At 33.3% G+C, this 22,193-nt stretch overlaps 2 protein-coding genes across 5 annotated transcripts in view; one reads left to right on the top strand and one right to left on the bottom strand.

The window, feature by feature from the left end:
* Positions 1 to 12,005, top strand: part of LOC117114331 (solute carrier family 15 member 1-like) — a 27,588-nt gene extending 15,583 nt beyond the window's left edge. For all 4 annotated transcript variants that reach the window (XM_033257977.1, XM_033257974.1, XM_033257976.1 and 1 more), the window contains 18 exons: positions 1,046 to 1,113; positions 1,319 to 1,412; positions 2,247 to 2,388; positions 2,693 to 2,785; positions 3,036 to 3,135; positions 3,457 to 3,625; positions 3,756 to 3,838; positions 5,075 to 5,158; positions 5,363 to 5,497; positions 5,846 to 5,878; positions 5,997 to 6,167; positions 6,787 to 6,915; positions 7,322 to 7,557; positions 7,719 to 7,847; positions 8,333 to 8,462; positions 8,998 to 9,129; positions 9,891 to 9,998; positions 10,132 to 12,005. In XM_033257977.1, the coding sequence (XP_033113868.1) occupies positions 1,046 to 1,113; positions 1,319 to 1,412; positions 2,247 to 2,388; positions 2,693 to 2,785; positions 3,036 to 3,135; positions 3,457 to 3,625; positions 3,756 to 3,838; positions 5,075 to 5,158; positions 5,363 to 5,497; positions 5,846 to 5,878; positions 5,997 to 6,167; positions 6,787 to 6,915; positions 7,322 to 7,557; positions 7,719 to 7,847; positions 8,333 to 8,462; positions 8,998 to 9,129; positions 9,891 to 9,998; positions 10,132 to 10,320 (2,225 nt within the window). In that variant the 3' untranslated portion in view covers positions 10,321 to 12,005. The remainder of the gene's footprint in view (positions 1 to 1,045; positions 1,114 to 1,318; positions 1,413 to 2,246; positions 2,389 to 2,692; positions 2,786 to 3,035; positions 3,136 to 3,456; positions 3,626 to 3,755; positions 3,839 to 5,074; positions 5,159 to 5,362; positions 5,498 to 5,845; positions 5,879 to 5,996; positions 6,168 to 6,786; positions 6,916 to 7,321; positions 7,558 to 7,718; positions 7,848 to 8,332; positions 8,463 to 8,997; positions 9,130 to 9,890; positions 9,999 to 10,131) is intronic.
* LOC117114332 (transcription factor Sp4-like) lies at positions 11,189 to 22,193 on the bottom strand. Its single transcript, XM_033257979.1, has 5 exons — positions 21,985 to 22,193; positions 20,345 to 21,845; positions 16,629 to 16,830; positions 16,307 to 16,500; positions 11,189 to 15,855 (listed from the first exon to the last, which is right to left on the bottom strand). Exons 1-5 carry the CDS (start codon positions 22,108 to 22,110, stop codon positions 15,635 to 15,637), a joined length of 2,244 nt encoding a protein of 747 aa, XP_033113870.1. The 5' UTR covers positions 22,111 to 22,193; the 3' UTR covers positions 11,189 to 15,634.

Here is a 22,193-nt window from a genome sequence, read left to right as displayed (position 1 = left end):
TGTGAGTACCAAACATGGTCAGATAGAAACAAATTTTCCATAGGCTGTAATGACAAATGTTATGCTTTATTCACATTTAATATCTTATATAATGTATTAACAAACAAAATAAGCCATAAACTATAAAATATTTGAAAAACCTAAAATTAAGCATAAATATTAATAAACTTCTTGCATGATTAGGTTTTTTGTCAATAGTGTGCTCCTACGTACAGTCTATTTATATCATAAAATTGACTTTACTAATATAGGCCAGGTGGGAATAATAATCACTTTCAGATCATAAACACAAAATATGATTAATTATTACTATAAATTATGGTACACAGCTCTTTATCATCAATTTTATGTAATATTTATTATGAAAACTCTATTGTTATTATTATCACTTTTAGAAATGTACATACTGTATCGGTCTATGTTTTTATCTGTATTTACTTTCTTTTTAAATTTTCTTTTTAAAAATCCATTTCATGTTTTGCTTTTATTCATTTTACATTTTGTGAACTCATCATTTGTAATAGAAATATAAATTTAAATTCATCTATCATGTTAAAATATTGTGTGCACTAACCATGATTGTCACATCCCATTAACTTTATCATCAATTTCATTTTAATCTTGTATTAATTATCGCGGCGCAAACAGCACAACTTATGGTTGCATCCCAGCCTTTGTTTTGGCTCTAAGGAGTTTGGTGATAGAAGATGCGAGTCGAATCTAATGTATCCCGGGAGACGTTGAACCGTTATCTCAAATAGATTTCACCTGCTTGCTTTGAGCGTAACTACCTAAGAATGACACTAACAGGAAAATGTTAAGAGCAGAAACTGTACACCTAACATGAAATACAGTAAAACTGAATGAAAAAAATATTCAATAAAATTGATAGAACATAAATAATTCACTAGTAGTACTATATTTGATTCCAATAGTTGTAGATAAAAATACAAAATAATGAAAAATTAAATATTAATCTTGCTGTAGGTATGGCTAGATTTTGAAATATTAGGAGACAATTTGTTATTGATATTTATTTTTTTAGATTCCTCGCTGCTTGAGAATGATGGGAAACCACAGAAAATTAGCGGCAAGGCATGGGGAAGATTGCCGGTAAGACTTTTGATGATACTGATAATATATCGTGTTTCACTGAAAATACATAGAGGCTTGTATTTCCAGGCATAATTCTTTGTGAATCAAGTATCCACACTTATAACAGTTAGATGCCATATTAGAATATGGTTTTTTTGGTCGTTAACCATTGTTACATTTATAGATGTATTTCAGCTTAATGTATTCATTCTTTATTTTACAGAAATTCTTTTGCTGTGATGATGATTTCCCCACTAGTGTTTATTACATTGTTGGCAATGAGTTTTGTGAACGCTTCTCTTACTATGGCATGCGAAGTAAGTAGTTTGTATAGCAGCAATCTATCATACAAAACCTCCTGTACCGAGGAGGCTGTAATGAATCATAAGAAACCCAGTCATTGTATATTAACATGATTACATTTCACCTTAAAGGACAACAGCATCTTAGCTCCTGTAGGGTGAAATACTGAAAAAGGTTGAGGTCAACAAATTTGTGAAACGAAGTTTGGAATGAGAGTAAGATGTATATCACCACATGCAGCAAAATAACAATTAGTTGGCATTAAGAAAGCTTGTTAAACTAGATCACCCAGAAGTGGTTTCTCCCAAATTGTCTTTCTTGCTGAACTGTTACCAATGAGATTTAAAGTATATAAACAAAATGTTACTATCATACATTCTATAAATTAACACATGTAAACTTACATATCATGCAAATTACACTTGTAGTGGAGATGTAGTCTGGTGGTTAAGATGCTTGCCTTTCAATCCCAGGGTCCTTGGTTCAATTCCTCTGCCAGCACAAGATTTTTTTTCTCAACTAAAACGTATCTCCACTCCCTAATATCCTCGTATTATATGACTTAGTTTACAAAGCATCGCATTATTTCAGTTATTTAAAAGGGCCCCTGAATGTCAGCTGATTTTCTAAGATATGCTGGAAGGGTCACCCTGTATAATTATGTTATTAAAAAAGACTTCAACATCTTTTTATGAGAAAACATAGTGGAGAACTGTAGTTCACCTTTTCCATGATTGATAACAGCAATAACCGGATGATGTTTAAGATGTGTACTATGTATCCTCCAGCACAATGATGAATACTAATTACTTATAACATGATGCTTTTATTTTTCTGTGTCTCCTCAGCAATCCTTATTATTTACCTGACCAACATCTTATTACTAAGTGATAATAATGCCACTGCCGTGTTCCACACCTTCACAATGCTGTGTTATTTTACACCACTGTTTGGGGCAATGATAGCAGATGGATTCCTTGGAAAATACAGGTAAAAACATGTGTATATATCCCACACAATCACACATTACTGCCACCCCCTAGACACCCAACTAAACAGTTTCTGAGTCAAATATTATTTAAGAATCACCTCACATATCACGTCTTAACCCAGCCAGCACTTCCTCATTTTCCCACCTCATCAAGCCCCCGTGTTAATACCCCAAGATATACTACTGACTGTTTACCATGTATAAAGTACAGTTTACCATGCATAAGCTATGATTTACCATGTGGAAGCTAGTATTTACTATCCAAATTGTGATTTATAACTTAATAATGTGTTCTTTTTGTAGGACCATCCTGTACATCTCTTTCATCTATATGTGTGGCAGTGCTTTGATGTCTCTGACAGCTCTGCCACCACAGACGACAGGCGATCCAGAGTTGTAAGTGTTTGTGTGTCTCTTAGCCAACAATTCTAGCAATGTACTCTCATTACTCTTCTACAAACAATGCCTCCATCCATACTGCTCTCCTTGTGACGAATTATGCTCATTTCATCTACTTGTTTAATTGGTATTGTCTTAAATTTTTTGGCTATTGCCATTGTGTGTAAATAAATCGTTGATGCTGGTGAATAGGAGATTGATAGCTTTTTGAATTGAATTAATTGCTTATAATAATTCCATGCTATAGAATTGGTCCTGTGATAGCCCTTCTGCTTATTGCTCTTGGAACTGGTGGGATCAAGCCATGTGTGTCAGCCTTTGGAGGAGATCAGTTTGTTGGCGGTGATGTAAGAAACAGCAAACATTCTTCAGTGTTCTCCAAATAAGAAAATAAATTCCATATGGGACTCTTAGCATTAATCCAAGTGCATGCGAGAAAATACTGACAATGATCCAGTATTTAATAGGGAATCTTTATCACAAGATTTAGTTTTCAAATATATTTTTATTCTAGATGTCGCTATGCACATTTACGTTTCATTTTGATGAATAAGAATGTTGTGTTAATACCTTCAAATCATTAATTGTTTTTACTATTTAACAACTATTTTATTAGAACAAGTATAATGTTAACATATTTGGTTTTTTTTTCTTTCCAAAACACTAAGATTGAAATGTTGCAGAAATTCTTTGCTGTATTTTACTTTACAATAAATGCTGGTAGTGTTTTATCAACTTTTCTCACACCAATATTAAGGAACGATGTCCAGTGTTTTGGAAATGACTGTTATTTCTTAGCATTTGGTGTTCCAGCAGTTTTAATGTTTATCTCACTTAGTAAGTATTTTATATTTTTGATATATATATATTACCTGTAAATATATGATCATGATTTAGTCATTTATTTGGCGAGCATCTCTTCACCATTTATATTTCAATTTATATGTTTTGTGGTCTTTTCTTACAGTTATTTTTGTTCTTGGTCGTAAGAAATATAAACGATTTCCACCCACCGGTAACATTATAGGAGAGGTTTCTTGTGCCATTGGAGTGAGTACCTGTTTAATTAAAAATCATAGAAATGTGGATTGCATTGTTGTGTTATTGTAGTTATAGAGTTGTAAATCGATTTGTATATAGTGCCACTTACCACTGCAGAATGCAATGTTGTGTAGCACTATGAAGTTTTATGTAAATGAGTTAATGTATCTAGAGAAGCTAATTATTTGGAACCCTCAATACTTTATCTACTGTAAGTCTATTTAAGAACAAATAGAAAAATTTATTAGATTATCACTGCTGCCTGCGTCAAAAAATTTGGAAATATTGATGCGGGAATAATTTATTTATTTTTTTATTTTTTTTGTTGCATCATTTATTTTAACTGCATAAAAACAAATTAGCAAAAAACAAATGCTCACAAAATATAAAGGAATTAGCTCCGAATTCGAGAGACTTCAAACTGTTCCAATACATTTGGATCGCCGTAAAGTTGAAATGGCAAAACCCATTCTTTAAACTTGTTCACTGTTGCTAAAAATAAACAGCTCGCTAACTGCGGTTAAAAATAGACAACACCACGGTCCGTCCCTAAAGAGACCCACCCAGTGGGCTGATCCTTGGCTGATCGGATCATTAATTCACAACGTGTAGACTCGCATGTTCCACAGCTGCGGCTAAAAATAGGCAGCACCGCAGTCCGTTCCCAAAGAGTCCAGCCCAGTCGGCTGATCGGATCATTGATTCACAGCATGAAGACTCACATGTTCGACAGAGACTCTCGCTGCTAAAATTAACTTATTACAAGTGGGTGGTCTTCCTTGTGATGGTTGTAGTTGGTTGGATTGGTTGTTGTTGGGCAATAGCTAGGACACCAAGAAAGAAAGTTTAGGCAAAGGCTGGCCTAGCTCGAGGTAAGACCAAAGCCTAGGCGCCTATGCTACTATGTAACTATAATTAGGGCGTTCCCTTCCCTTTCATTGATGATCAAGTTTTGTCTGATTTTTTCACTGCAATATAGGCCTAGGCCTAGTTTTGGAGAGGCCATTGAATTACGGGGCAGGTGTTTAAATGCATCCACTTCGAAAAACGATGTCATGTTCGCTCTGTTCATGCACACGGGAATTTTTGAGTGATAATCTAATAATTTTTTCTAGGTGCCCTAACAGGCTTGTGGAGTACAGTTTTAGTTGTGAGAAGTTATTAAGACCTTATCACCAATTCACAAATCTATTCTTATAAATGAAATACATAATACGTTTAGTTATTCAACTTTTTGTTTTCCAGTATGCATTAAAAAACCGGTTCAAGAAACGCAAGACCGATATCACAAAGGAGCATTGGGTTGACTGGGCCGATGATAAATATGATGTAAGTATACATAATGAAAAAACAAAGATAGTGATGGTAGTACTCTTTTAACATGTTTATAGTTTCACTTCACACTGCTTCATTACTTCAAACTACCAACAAGCATTGAAGACAGTTTGGGTCTCCACCCTTTTTCCACTCCAACTTTTTAAATATTTTACCAACTAATTATAAATTATAATTTAATCACATTTTCATGTCTAGGCCAAGCTTCTTGAGGATGTGAAGAATTTGTGCCATGTTTTAGTTATGTACTTACCGCTGCCAATCTTTTGGGCCTTGTTTGACCAGCAAGGCTCTCGCTGGACTCTACAGGCTGAACATATGGATGGTCAACTGGTAGGAACAATATGGGAATATTCATCTAATAAATTATACAAATTATATTTCAATTCTAAATTATATACCTATGAGAAAAATTTTAAAATCTATGTATGAAGTATTTTGTTTGTAATTATATATAAATCAACTTAGTATATTATTATTTATGTTTTTGTGATTGTGGACGCACTATTTTGTCTAACGTGTACCTCTGCTTTGAAAAAGATGTAATAACTTATTATATTATATTAAAAAATATGTTATTATTTTTGTTCTCTATTGAATATGTATTTTGATTAGTTTACATGAGACTCAGTTCACATGAAATTTGTATTTAGTTATTTGCACTTTTATTTTCATTTCCAGGGTCACTATAGGGTCAAACCAGATCAAATGATGGTGAGTAATGCATTTAAAAAAGATGAACTTTTCTGTTTCATTGACTTATTTTATGCTGCTCAATTATTTCATATAGACTTGGAGATTAATTATTTTTGTCTGTTTTCTTCTATTTTAGGCTTTCAACCCAATCCTTATTATTATAATGATTCCATTTTTTGAAGTGGTTGTGTATCCTGTGATTCGCTTTTTGCGAATTCCATGTCGCCCTCTACAGAGGATGGGTGCAGGTATCCTCTTTGCTGGATTAGCATTTGTTGTTGCTGGCTTTCTTCAGATAAGAATTGATGTGAGTATGATTTGTCATGCAAAGCAATCTCAGATGAATAATTAACAAAGGATAAGGATATCCCATTACTCTGGCCAGCAGAACATACCTCTGCCTTCCATTTTGGACAGTAAGAGTTGCTAATTTAATTACAGAAATAGATAGTAAATGCCCACCCATCCCCTTGTATTAAAATCCTGAAACCACCCCTGATTTTGGATAATGAAGTTAGTAGAATAGAAGACATCACATGCTAGCTGCCCCTCCCCCACCCCCCACAATCCTAGTGGATCCACCACTAAAATTGATGTTACATTGCATGTAGAATATGAAATTAAGAAAAATAAGTACAAAGCTTCAAATACCAGAAAACTGGGTTCAATTTTTCATAACATCTTTTAAAGCTTGTATTGATATTTAATGTAAATTATAGTTTTCTTTTAGTTGGGCAGTGCAGTCTGTTGTTTTGTGTGTTCAATTAGTTCTCTAGTTAGAAATGTTTTAAGTTTTTATTTTTTATTAACAATCCTGGAAATATGTCTTTTTAACTTCTGTGGGGTTTTTCAAATGTGTAGCTATTTACACTAACCAAAATATGTTTAATCAATACATATTTTATGGTACTGTTGGTCTTCTGTAGAATACTGAGCTTGCTTTTCCTGGTACAAATGAGGGCATGCTGAAGTTGATAAATGCTGCCCCCTGCGACATCGATGCTCAACTCAAGGGCGAAACGAACAAAACCTTCGGACATCTTGACTTTGCTAGTGTAAGTTTTTAATACTACTGAATAACATTTTTTCTTCTTTCTCATTACCTTGATGCAGTTACATCACAGCAGTTTGTTCAATTTTTTTGAAACATATTAAGCCATTTTTTTTGTTATACCTATATAAATATTTATAGTGTTAAGATTTTAAATTAAAGTTTAACATTTTGTCATTGGTATGTTAACTACATTTTTACTCTATAGTTGGAATTTTATCAGCCAAAATGCATGCACCTAACTCTAGCATAAAAAAATGTATTGCCAACAGCAGACAGTCGACTCTGATTTTCAAATTTTTGTGTGCTTAAAAATTAATTATAATAATAATCCTCATCATCTTGCTTTTTATTTTGGATTTTCTATTGCAAATGTTAATATGTATTGGTTTGCATTCTTTGCTTACTAGTCAACTGAGATGACAGTTCTACCACTCGGAAACTACACAATAACATTTCTACCACAAAATTGTTCATTATATGACCGTTCAGTATATGACCCATCAGTTTTCATACCTGAATTAACAAGCAAGGAGGCTGACATAGCAGTTGTAGGACTATTCAACGACGGAGGTCAATTAACATATGAAACTAGGCAATTCAAAGGGGTGATAAAAAAGCCACACAAAGGCAATACGTTAGTCAGGTGAGTCCTTTATTTGGATTATAGAGGGTGGTGTAGTGAAAGTTATATTGGGTGATTTGAGACTTTGCCTTTATTAATTTATATCTTGACTGGTGATGCTAGATAATGGGGATAGTCGTTGATTTTTACTTTTACTATATTCCTTATGATTTCCCTTGCAGTGTGGTATACGTGGTAGAACCTGATATTTTGTCCAATATGTCAGTCATTTTAAAAAGTGATCAGGAGATGTATACTATTCCTTTTGAATTCTTCAGTGCATCAGCATTTAAGGAAATCACTCCAGATACGTAAGTAGATTATAAAGTCTGTTAAAGTTAGGCTGTTTAATCTAAGTAAAGTATAAAATAATTCACATAATTTCATTAATACACTAGACACACGGTTTTATTTGAACACTTTATTATGACATCGTAAAGTGATGAATAAAAACACTAAACACATGGTTTTATTCGTAGGCCTAGAGGCTTGGTCTAGCCTAGCTATAGGTAACATCGTTCGTTCATACATATGTATATTGAGCGTTACGTACGTATTAGGTCAAAGGTTACCACAAATTTAACCCAACCTTTATTTTACGAATCCCCCGATATACGTACGCCCTCCGGTCCCGTACCATATGTAAAATCGAGGTTCTACTGTACAGGATTTTTGTCTTGTGACAAAACCTTATTTTACCACTCACAAAACCAACTTGATCACTCACAAAACCAACTCAACCACTTACAAAGCCAACTCAACCACTCACCAATAATAATTATGTATATTTATGTAGGTATACAGTGCAGATTCCAACTTTTAATTCAACTCATGAGAAGATTAGTACACCTTTCATCGCAGAGAGTGGAGCGATTTATACGATCCTTATTCAGTGCAATGTCACAAGTTCACTAAATGCATGCGAGGTATGTTATTTGAATTTTGCTTTTCTTAATAATACAGTTTTACTGCATCCTTATAAAACCATGCAGAAACGTTTATTTACCTTGGAGGCAAACAATTTGCAAACAAAGAAAAATACATCCTACAAGGAAGCAGGAAAGCAGGAATCCTTGTCAATGAACTAAATATATAATAACTAAATTAATTACAATCATACAATTACTGGCTACTTTAAAATTGACAAACATGACTTAAATTTAAAACATCATCCTAAGTTAAAACCTGTTTTTTTGTACAGATTTGAAACATGCTTGGAGATGTAGTTAATAGTAGGTGGAGTAGTGGTATGGTGGTTAAGCTTTACTGCATATGTATATTATAGAGCATCATGATTGATAATAGGGTAACAAATCATATAATGATTAACTTTAACCGAAAGGATATGGGTAAGTCTGCACTTAACTTGCTCGAGGTGCACTTTTCTTTGATCCTGGGTAAAATATTATGTTAATGTATTGTAAGAAACTAACTTGTTTTTAATTTGTTGTTTTTCCTCAGCCAATTATGGTAGTCCATACAGACATATACCCCAACTCAGTGTCCATCTTCTGGCAAATTCCTCAGTATTTTGTTATCACATTTGGCGAGATCTTGTTTTCTATCACTGGTTTAGAATTCTCATATTCTCAGGTAAAATTTGCTAATGTAATTTACAAGATAGAGTATTTGATTTTAAAAAGTTTGTGTTTCTTATTTTAAGTATTTATATATTTGATTTATCTATTTAACCATATTTGATTGTAAGCTCAAGGTTTGCCCTCTGAGATTGATGTGAGTCTATTTTTAAACTGTAATAAATAAATAAAAAGATAAATTACATTAAGATACACTAACAGCAATGCTCACTTCTGAATTAATAAAACCTTCACCAAAATAATTAGCACCTATACAAACACTCACTGATGCATACATCTGTCCATCCATTTATCTATTCATCCATTTATCTTTCCATCCATTTATCTATTCATCCATCAATGCCATAAAGTCTCCTTATTATGACTAACATGTTGGTTCTGATTGTGGCAAGGGAACATGTAATCATAGAAGTGATATGGTGGTGGCAGTGGTGCGATAGCAGTGGCAGAAACAATAAAGACAGTGACAATGAATAAGTAACAATTTAGATGGTGATTAAGAAGACATTGAAAATGATGTCAAAGATTGTGGTGAGGCAGCGGTGGATATGACGTTAGCGGTGGATATGATGTTGGCGGTGGTGTGGATATGACGTTGGCGGTGGTGTTGGATATAAGCTTCTACCATGCCAGTGCATCTATGCACACCAAGATGCCTTGAGTTAAGTCAATATTATCTTCATGCAATGGAGCTATATTATAGCTCTATGTTCATACCTACCCAATTAATATTATATTGTCTTTCATATCTTCTAGGCCCCATCCAGTATGAAGTCATGTGTCCAAGCTGCCTGGCTGATGACAGTTGCCTTTGGCAACCTAATTGTTGTTATTGTCGCTGAGAGTAGGATTGTTAGTAGTCAGGTAAGATAGTAGTGCTAATAACACTCAGCTAAAATTGGAATAGGATATTCATTTGTATTAACTTCAATCTGTCCAGGCTATGCAGTCACAAAATTTCATGTAAATGATATTGTTTGTTTGTATTTATCAACAGGCCCTAGAGTTCTTTTTATTTGCTGGACTCACTGGAGTTGTTTTACTCATTTTCATTGTTATGGCAGTCAATTACAAATACATTACCCCAGTTGCCCCTGACAACACAGACTTGACAAATCTAGTAGATGATAAACAAAATCAAGATGAGACGTCATTGCGAGACCCGCAACCAAGCTACCAAGACTAAACACAGAGTTCAACAAATATTTTACTGGCATTAACCTGAATTGGGCCAGAGAAGCATACGCCATCTGGCAACAACTAATACTAGTGTCGGTTGTGATAACATGTATATTGACACAATGAGGGTATTCAATTCATTTTCAGGGATATGACAATAAGTTATGGTAGATAAACTTCATTTGTGGATAATGTTGTAGTAAACTGTTAAATTTAATGTTGATTGATAAAATCTAGTTTTTGAAAAACAGTTATGTATAATACAATTATAGTAATCTACCATTCAGCATAAGGATGTCTAAAAATGTTTGCAATTAGAACTTATTGTTCTTCCCATCGGGTTAAGTTATATGCAATGAGGCGAAGTTGATATGGCTTTAGGATGATGTGCTTCTGGATACGTATTCAGTATTGGGTTTTGTTTATGGCAAGTACAATTACAAATGTGTGTATATTGAATTCATTTCATTCAGTTGAAATGGTATCTTTGTGTACAATCATTCAGTCAGTGGTGAGGTGCAGTGACAAAAAGTTTCTTGAAGAGCCAGAAAAATCATTTAGGAGAATGTTTTAAAAACGATTACACCCCGATCTCTATATGGTAGGCCTATTATAGAGCTGGGATCCCATGTCTCTACGAGTTGCAGAGGTGTCCCTAAAATTGGGACGGCCTCCTGCACGCAAATAAAAGTCCTGAAAAGTTACAATCTCCCACAAATTCATGTTATTTCCATGTGTTCACTACTGTATTACTATTGCCTCAAGGAATTCTGTTGGCAATGGGTATCACTGTGTTAATAAAGCCTATTTAAGTAGGTCTTCTGGAAATGACTCCTTCCAGCTTGGGACCCCAGGTGGGAGTGGTGTTTTTTTTGTTTTTTTTTGGACTTGTTGAGTAGCTGTGGTCTAGTGAAGCTGTTGTGATTATTGTGTAAATTATCGTAGGCTTTGGTGCACTAATCTAATTACATTTACCTAGAATGGACTCAATGTCTAAATCTGGACAGGTGCTGGAAGACTCTTAAAGATAAACTCTTCCAAAAATGTGTCTTGAAACAAAATGATATATGATCTGTATATATAAAATATGATGTTACTGTACATATCATAATGGTTACTAATCATTTTAAATGAAGATATACATATATTTATATATTTTGCTCAGTTTGTATAATTTTGTAATTTATCATAATAGGTTTTAATGTAGCAGTGAGTTACTAATTATCAGTGTCATTTTTATTTTTTATTGATGGTGATTTTATTTTTATTATCCAGATGGACAGAGATGTGGTTTTAAAAAGGTTTTGTGCAAGGTATAAACTATATGGTGAACTAACACTTATGCACATTCATTTAACTTCCAACCAGCTTTCATATACTGTACTGCAGCATCAAAAATACATAATTTGCATATATATATGTTTATTTGTCAACTACCCAAAAGTCAATTGCATATGTAAATTGTTTAGTTCCCTCGTCGCGTTTTTGTAACTTTGTTAATTTGCACCATTTTTCTGCATTTATGACTGATTTGTATTTATTTTTTTACAGTGTTGAGTGGCTGAATAAATGTTTGATACGATTGCATATGTAAATCGTTTAGTTCCCTCGTCGCGTTTTTGTAACTTTCGTTAATTTGCACCATTTTTCTGCATTTATGACCGATTTGTATTTATTTTTTTACAGTGTTAAGTGGCTGAATAAGTGTTTGATACGATTGACTACCATCGTTAGTCATTATGGAGTGCAAAAGCACCCTCAATGTGCTACTCCTTCTGCCATGGTGGTGGTTATAATGTGTATTGTATGTACAGAGTATCTAAGTGTGGAATTATTCTGATAACAAATATATTTATTCAGAACTCAGTTTTAAAAGACAACCTCTTCATTTGTATGCTACATCCTTGTGTAGGTTTAATTGTTGCCAATAACATAATACTGTACACTTTTCCAAGCATATGTACAAGGATATAAATCATAATACCAAACAAGTGAAGTAAGAAAATAACTAATATAGTACCAACATCAAATGATTAAAAGGATTCTAATTCGGAACAATCAAAGATACACCATCTGTCATAAAATGTAGAAAAAAACTCAATAAATTGCTCATTTGAAAGGCTCAAATACGGTGCGTTAACTTCCATGAAACAGATCAAACCATTCAGATTTACAGACCCTTTCAGTATTATGAAAGCCAATTGATTACTGGCAAATTTAATAGACTATATACTGTAATATGTAATACAGAAACTGCAATATTTATACATCTTAATTGTCGAGGGAAATCATCATTCTGATTTTTAATTGAAAGCTAAAAATGTAACTATAATTAATTCAGCATTTTAAATATCAAATTTGACAAATTTTTTATCTAAATGCTAGGAGTGAAAGAACAAATTTAATAGCATAATGTGAAAAAGCCCTACCATATAAATTTAATTCAGAGTAATATTTAAATATCCGAAATCTTCATTCCACCATTATTATATGTAATTATAATATAATAATTAAATTGCAGAAAAAATTATTTTATCATGAAGTACAGTACAGTACTTAAAAATCACTGTAAATTATATTTCATAGTTTCACATGAATGTGAGAACATAGCACACCTTTTGTAACCAGTAAAGTTTAAAAGCTTACAAAGGACAAGATCATTCAGAATTTAGACTGGTCCTACTTTGGTACAAAAAAAACCCCAAGAATTATCTATATGGTCACTCTATTCTTGCTCATATATACTACTATAACTAAACATCACACACACACAACTTTGGAAAATACTAGACATCCAACTCAAAACAGTATTCATAATGTATTGACATATTTTTGTACATAATCAAAAATAGATGGACATAAATAAAATATTACCATCATGTATAGAAACCCAATAGCAACCTAATAAAATAATATAATAATAATTATTATTATATAGAGTCCTGCAGACTACTATACACTCAAACAGTATAACAATAAAGTGCCAATAACATAAGAAAAATATGGGAATCCAGAGGATTATCATACAAGAGATAAATGCACCATGGCAACACAATTTCCCCTGCATAATATTTCCAATAAAACCAATTTTTATTGGCAAATTAACGGCCAACATCAAAGAACAAGATTACTGGCTAATCTCTTAATCTGCAAGTAAGTTTATCTAAAAAAAAAAGGCAGTTGGATCTCCACAGAAATCTTGACAGCTGCTTCTGTACATTATCTTAAAGGGCAGAAATCCTGAAGCAACTGACTTCTGTACAGTACATTATTTTAAAGGGATAAAAGTCATCAATTTCTGTACATGAAGTTACATAAATCCCAACATAATGTCTTGTTTACTGATTGTAAACAAGAAAATAGTCAGCATCAAGTGTTAGGGACTGAAATTTGTTCCATACTGATGGCTTGCTTGGTGCATATAGGCCTACTTATTAAATACAAGAAATATAAAAACAATGGTTTAATGTTGTACAAATGGAAAACATGTAGCTACAGATAGAACTTATATACACAAACATATAAGCATATTATAATTATACTATAGGCAAACTATATCTGCATATAAATATACTGTGATATTGTGAATATATACAAATATATGGGGATAGCAAAGCAACCAGATTTTGCTTTATTGCACAGTTCTCTTATCACTTTTCAGTGCTGCGTTTTACTAATCATTAATGTACTAGTTAATACATACATTAATTAATGCAAGTCAGGTAGGCTTTATCAAGACACCATAGTATTCTTCAGATAACAAAACAGAATTTTCCTATTTCTAGCAGTACTGCACCCTCATGAGTTGTGCAGAATAAGCAGTCGGACATAATGAGGTGGAGCTGTAATCAAAGAATATTTCAACTTTTTAAAAGTTTTAAAGTTCACGATATTAGGAAGATATCACAACATTTTGAGAAAATTCATGTTTATATGGCAACAAAGAAATAGCAAAAACATTCCAATGGTTGAATTTACATGATTATGATTAAAAGGGATGAAAAAACAGATTGGCATTAAAAACTATGATGGACATTTAGGGAAATTACCTGCAAAGGTATTGTTCCATTGCTCAACACACTCACAACTTGGAAACCCCTTTCAAAAATTAACTTTCAAGTCAATATACATCATTTCATTATATGAATATATTGAAAAATCTAATTGAATTTTACTATCTATTATATATACACTATGTACATATATACTTTTTATCTTTCTACAATTTGTACAGGTTTTTTTTTATGTTTTGATGTGCATTGCATTCATAGATTGCTTTAGGAAACAGCATTTCAGAAACATGCAATAAAATTTACAATTTATAACTAAAATTTTAGCATTAAGGAACATGATACATCAATATCAGTAGGCAAATCGTGAACACACACTTGAATGTTTTCAGTTTCCTTTGTAGTTGTTAGTTCTCTAAGACTGAAAACGATTTATCACAAATCAGTAACGATAAATATCCATTACCAACCAATATCAATTAATCTATTTATTCATTATCCGTAGCATTACCTGATTTATAATTAGCATATTACATACTATGATTATTTTGAAAGTATTGTTTTTTATATTCAAGACCATTTTTACTCATAACTATCATTTACTAAAATAGTATTCAATTTGAATTGATTTTGAATTTGTTTAATGTTTTGATAAAGTGAATAAAAAATTAAAAACACTAATATACCTGTCACTCACACATGTTTGCAGGTATCCTTATTTGACTTGCTATATCATAAACTGAATCAATAGAGTAATCTCACATAATTCTCTGCTTAGGCCTGGAGATTAAGAAAGCATCAACACAAGTAATCTATATTCAAGATGTAGCCAAATAAACATGGTACAATTGAAAACAACCTGCTTAAAAACAGAACAGGAAATAATCCACTAGGTTACATTATTTACTAGCCTGTGCATGCAAGTTGTACACATACATAGAAATCATATCTTACTTGTTGATGTGCTTGTATGCAATGTATTTAACTACATCTCAAATTCATTAATAAATATTATAATCTTCATTTACGCTTTTCATAAAAGCATTATTGTACATTTAATATACGTTTCTGTATAATAAATCAGGGTACATACTTAACACACAAAAATACAGTCATACTGTAGAAATGCAGTATTTATATATCTCAAAATTGTGAAAAAAACAGAAGCTCATATGCTGTCAACGTATCAAACATAATAGTTCTTCAAATTTGCATATTAAAGTGGAAGAGAAGCAACTGAAAGTTGTGACAGTTTGATCTAAAAGTTGAGGGCAGCATTCAATGGATTTCATTGCATTCTCGAATTCAAATTCATATGGTGTCCCCTGGTTTCCCCATTGTCACCACCACTGTTGGAGTTGAGCCTATAGTGCTTTCCTCGACCGCCATGATAATGCTTTGTTCAGGGTCATTCTCCTCGTTGTTTGCTCGTACTACAGTCTTTGGTTTCTGATGGGTTTTCTGATGTTTTGATAGGTGGTCGCTTCGCATAAAACGTTTTGAACACAAATCGCACGAAAATTTCTTCTCACCTGAAGCAAATCAGAATTATTATTTCAAAGGTTAAAATTAATTAATATATTTAGGGCTACTAACATCTGGTTTTGCCAAACTTTGAAAATTTTTATTTATACACAGTGGTTAAAACCTGTTTCAACACTTAATATTGTTAAATTGTTATTGTTATTAAATTATTATTATATATTATTATTATTATTATTATTACATTATATTATATTATTAATTATTATTATTATTATTATTGTCACCCATGGCCCATTACTAACCAGTGTGTGTCCTGATGTGCAGTTAATCTGACTGTAAAACTCTTATTATTACTACTTTATTATTATATTATTATTATTTTATATCATATTATTATTATCATTATTATTATTATTATTATAATTTATTATTATTATTATTAATATTATTTTTATTATTTATTATTACCAGTATTGTCACCCCTGACCCATTACTAACCAGTGTGTGTCCTGATGTGTCGTTGCAGTTCATCTGACCTTGTGAACCTCTTGCCGCAGAATAACCACTTACACACAAATGGCCGCTCTCCCGTATGCCAGCGCAAGTGTGCCCTCAAATGGCTGGTCTTGCCATAAACTTTTGCACAACCACTCATGTGACAAATATGCTGTTTCTTTTTACCATCAGAGTTCCTGATAAGATAAAACAATTATAAAACTATTATTACCGTTGATACTTCATCATTGTCAAAACAAGTTACATTTTTAAAACGCAAAACAAATTAAAATGATTAAAGAAAACTGGTTCTTGAAAGCCATACCTGGAATCGCCATCTTTGCAGTTAGGACATGTGCAGGCCACTCGCTTAAGCCTTTTGCCTGGATTTGGTTGGGAAGCTGTGTCTTCTACCACTGGGTTGGCCAGGTATTGTGCAGTAACTTGGGTTTCTTGTTGAATGGCTGCTTGTGCCTGTTGTGTCCATTTCTTTGTATCCAGGATAGTTTGTTGCACAATTTGTGGAGCTAAAGCAGATGTAAAATATTTTTAATATATTATATTATATATAATCTGAATTACTGAAATAAATTTATAAATTAAAAGGTTGTAGTAAGTAACCAACTCCTATCATAAAATATCACAAAATTAAAGCAGGCATTAATTTTGTGATATTTTATAATAGGGTTTGGTTACTTACTAATAATACTACTGTAATAGAGTGCTTCATGGCAAACTGTATTAACATATGGCTGTATCTTATAACAAAGTAAATGAGCGTTACCGTGGCTTCAAATAAAATATTTGCCTCATTTCATGGTTCTATCGTGCAATTTACAGATGAAAGCAAACAGCTTTTACCAATGACATTAACAAGGTTATTATGGATGCTAATCTATATTTAAGAAGCAAATAACGGTGGAAGACTTTATACATGAGATATTTGAGAACATGATTACAGGTAAACTCCATCGTTGCATACTGTGTTATGAATACAAATTACGAGTGACTATGTGTTGTATCATCCAACTAACTGTATCTCATAACTTTGCATGCATCCTAATTAATTGCAAGTAAAATAATAATAATAATACCCATATGGATTTTTAAATCTGTGTGTTTAATATATTCTCTAATGCTTTGTTCGATACTGCTGCTTAAAGTTCATATGAGAACAAAGCTTTGTATTTTTATTATGGTATCCAGTCAAGATTACAAAGCAATTCATATAACATATGTATATAACATATGTATCCACAGAGTTGCGGTATAAAATAGTAGCCGCCATTTTGTTCCATACTTCATCTTAGCCAGGATTCTTAGCCTTAGTTCTGATCTGAAAATTAATTGTTATGAATATACTTTTTTTGAAAAGTGATAGGATAAAATAAATGTACCATTTGTGAATCCCTTGCCTATGAATATTAATGCATTTTTTTTTTGGTATACATAAACTTTGGTGGTTGAAAAATTATTAATTTTGCTGGATGGATAGATATCACCCTCTGTAAATAATGATTAATAAATAATTATCAGTTCAACAAGTCTACATTTACAGTTGTCACATGTGCACTTTTGACATGTAATTATAAAAGTAACCAGAATAACAATGGAATGATAAATTAACTATTAACCAATGCAAGACTACATTATTTTCATCACAGACCTGCACAAGCTGGTGATTCGCTTGGCAAGTCTGCGAGATGTGTCAGATGAGGTGATGTCATTCCCTTATGGCTTCCTAGAGAACTCATTGCTAATGCACGATAACAATATGCAAATTAGTTCCATCTCTAAATTATATTTGGAAATGTAAAATACAGTAAGTAATTAGAATTTAAACAATGGGAATAATTACAATGAAAATTTGCAATGAATGAGGGAAAAAAAATGTAGCTGATGAATGTTTCATGAGGCACAGTAGTAATGTAGGTTGATTTTGGGAGCGGCTTAATTTGATAGGAAAGGCGTCTTATATGAGCAAGTCATAACTGTAATACCCGTAAGGATTCTGATACAGACACAAGATTTATGCCTGGTTAAAAAATTCTATAATGTTGTTTTATATAATTGGTTCAGATGATTCTACGGTCCTCATAATGGACAAGTACATACAGTAATTACTAAAGCTAGAAAAGGTCAAATTAAGGAGAAGAAATGTTTTCATTTCCAATATTATTCATAAGTTGGTCAAAACAACACATTTAGTGGCATATCATGTCAGGCCATCCGTGGATGCTTATTGCTTCTTACTGCATTTCTACAGAACTTTCTGGGCGCTTTTATATGATTTAAAACAAAAAATAAAATTCAAAACACCATTCTTTGTTTTCAGAAAAATCTGCATCTCAAAAATAACCTTTAAAAAAATAATATACATGAAAAACCTCAAAACTCATACAGTAAAGACAAAATTGATGAAGTAAACAATTGATCAGGCCAATATCAAAACTAGGCACAGATGTGTGCAGTAACTAGTTTAAGTCGTCATTTATTTTGTTGTGTTATGTTATTACTGTAATTGACACAAGCATATGAAGCATAAGATCCCCTTTTGTCTTGATCTGTCAGTAATTTCGAATGACAGGCAAACTCTCAAACATCAATACTATTTACTATGCCAATGACCACAATTTCTGTTAAAACTGACAGCCGCAAAAAATGTATCCAAAAATATGGCTTCGTTTTGGTGCCAATCAAAATTCTATAACAAGCCAGAACATGTTTTTCTCCATTAACATGTCTATCAATGAGCAAATCTCTGGTTCTGGGAGATAAAAATATGGACTAATCCATTTTATAAATAGGTAATCAAACCTGCCCCACCCCCACTATGTCAATAAATATAAATTCCAATGAAATTATGTAGAAAGGTATTTGCTACCAACAAAAAATAATAGGCCTATTCATTTATAAACATAATTATTCAGAGTATTTGAGGAATAATCAATAAGATGAAATAGAATTTTGTTACAAAGCTTTCTATTTTTCCTTAACAAAAGGGATTTACATTTTCAAATTGTGACCAATAGACCCCTTTCAATGTTTACATAGGATCTGGCTGAAATGCTGGCGGCGCCTAACTGGAGGCAGAAAGGACAATAATACACTGTCTGGGTTATATTTATCTTTATTGTGATAAAAAGCTACATGGATAAAACTCAAATACAGTATGACATAGTTACATGTATTAGGAATTGACAACAAAAATAAAAGTCTACAAAATTATATTTTTTCCATTTTCAATTTTTAAACTCATTTTCGTCTTATCTCTTTGGATGTTGCGAGAGCGCTAGGCTAAGAAAGTAAAAGCTTCATTACACGACGATACCGCAGTTTGGCCGTTGCCTGATTGCCTCTGAGTCAGAACGAAAAAAAACCCCGCATTTTCAGGATATATGCAATCCATTTGACTGCCCTATACTTTTAAGCAACCATAATGTCTACTAAATGTTGCTGTAATGATTACTTGCCTAGTAATTATTCCATTCATTAAAAAAAAAATGCAAAACGTTCATAGGCCTATTCAAGGCCCTTCATACTGGCAGAGGCGATGTAGCCAAAATCTTTCACTTTCTTGGCCTAGCGCATTCACACATGGCAACATCCAAAGAGATGACTTTAATTGAATAAAAATAGGAAAAATATAATTTCTTGGATTATTATTTTTGTTGTCGATTCCTAATATATCTAACTATGCCATATGTGAGTTTCATCCATTTAGCTTTCATAATTTTTTGGCACAACAAAAATAAATATAACCCAGACGTGTATTAGGATATCTTTTCTGCCTCTAGTTAGGGTGCCGCCAGCGTCTCAGTAAGGTCCAAAGTAATCGCTGAAAGGGGTCTATTGGCAAAAAGGATTTGTGTGGCCATGACATTTTGAGAATTAATATTTATAATTGTGTATGGTAATTGTACTGTATAATTAAAATATTACATCTACCTTTGTTGTTAATTCAAAGTAAAACCTTCAAAAATGTCAATAACTTTGTTTAAATGTACACATTTTTTAAATGAAAAAATATAATTCACTTACCAACTGTGGTTACTTGTCCAACAACAGCAGTGGTGGTTGGTATTCCTTGACGGAGCTGCGTAGACACTGTCGGCACCGTTAATGTTGGTACATTTGCCATGCTGTAACTCTGCACAGCTACGTTTGGATTGCTGCTAATTGTTGTTCCAGAAACTGCTGTAAAGATAGGCTGGCCCTGTGCATTTGTACCAGATATATTTAAGCCTTGTAGTTGTACCTGTTGCAAATTTAATGTATTTGGTATTGCCTTCACTGCAGTTATAAAAGGGCTCTGAATCAACGTAGTTCCCTGGGTACCCACGGCTTGTGCAACAACTTGTGATTGTTGTGATGGTGTCGTAATCTGCGTTGTTGCTTGTGTTCGAACTGTAATAGCTTGCTGTGGTTGTAATATTGCTTGTTGTGGATGAAGAGAAATAGTTTGCTGGGGCTGAACCGATAACTGCTGGGGTTGTAGAGTTATCTGTTGGGGTTGAATCACATTCACAATTTGTGCACCCTGGGTCTGTGGCTGCTGAATTGTAAACACGGGTCTTTGCTGTAAATTTGTTTGTTGGAATGCCACAACCTGTTGAAGCTGCTGCTGCAACTGAGTTGCAGGGTCTTGCGTATTTTTTGTATCTTGTTGAATGACTGTATTATTAGTTTTTATGTTCTGTGTTGTCTGAACGGCCTGTGGTTGTGAGGTTGTCGATGTTACAGCCTGTGAACTGACTTGTTTCAACTCGAATGAACCTGTAGACGAAGTTCTTACATCTTGTTTGATATTTTGATCGCTTGTAAAATTAGAGTCTGAAACATCCTGTTGCTGTTGAAATACCTGCTGAGGTGCTGCAACAATACTGTAGACTTGTCCCCCTCCTTGTTCAGTGTTTGCAACTGATGCATTTGAGGCTGGAGCCAATTGAAAAGTCAGACCCTGCGCTAGTGCTAAACGAGGAGTTGCAATATTTTGAACAAATTGCCCATTAGAAATTAGTTGTCCACTAGGCAGAGCTAATCCAGTGGCTAGATTTAAATTTGTCTGAGCTGGAGTTGCAGCCCTGAGAATTGCCTGGTTAGTTCCTGGGATTTGAGTTGCAATCAGGCTTCCATCAGAATCCAAGTGTAATTGAGGGATTATGCTATACTGCAGTAAGTTAGCATTGTTCAATACATGTGGCTGAATTATTTGCTGGGTATTTAAGCCCGTTGTTATGACAGTTTTAACGGGCGAAGCCTGAGAACCATCTACAACTTGAGCACCGCTTGTCCCGGAAGATAACTGGGCCGTCGCAAGGCGAATGGGCACTGCCTGAACTGGCTGAGCGACGGACGCTTGAGGAACTGCAGTAACAATATTTCCTGCTGTTGCTGTTGTTATGAATTCACCAGCTTGATTTTGACCTACAATCTTCACGGTTGTCTGTGGGGCATGGGTTGTTGTTCCCGCTGTCTCCGCAACAGTTCCAATCTTACTACATGTGGCTGCTAACATCGCGAGAGGGGAAGGCTGGATATCCTAAAAACAAGGGGCGGGAACAAAGAAGTGGGTGTGAAAAGAGCGGTATACACACACAGTGAAGTTTCGTCAACGAAGTACAAACGATATGTACAGAATAAAATTACTTATAACTATTAATAAAAGAAACAAAATTTACCTGTGATGTACTGGAAGGTTGAATATAATCACTTTGTGCTCTAGCAATGGCAACTGTAGCCATTTTAGGCACAATCTTCGCATTTGTGATAACAATTTGAGCGTTAGATAGCGACGTTTCCGACATGAATATAATCTTCACAGTCCGCACTCCATCTGCTCATTTACAACCGCATCACTAATCTTGTCATGTCAAATATCACTACGCAC

Source organism: Anneissia japonica, unplaced genomic scaffold (assembly GCF_011630105.1).
Source record: "Anneissia japonica isolate Jap-2015-1 unplaced genomic scaffold, ASM1163010v1 scaffold2994_len2133135_cov197, whole genome shotgun sequence".
NCBI lineage: Eukaryota > Metazoa > Echinodermata > Crinoidea > Comatulida > Comatulidae > Anneissia > Anneissia japonica.
Note: the sequence above shows the minus strand (reverse complement) of the source record. Positions and strands in the feature narration are given on the sequence as shown.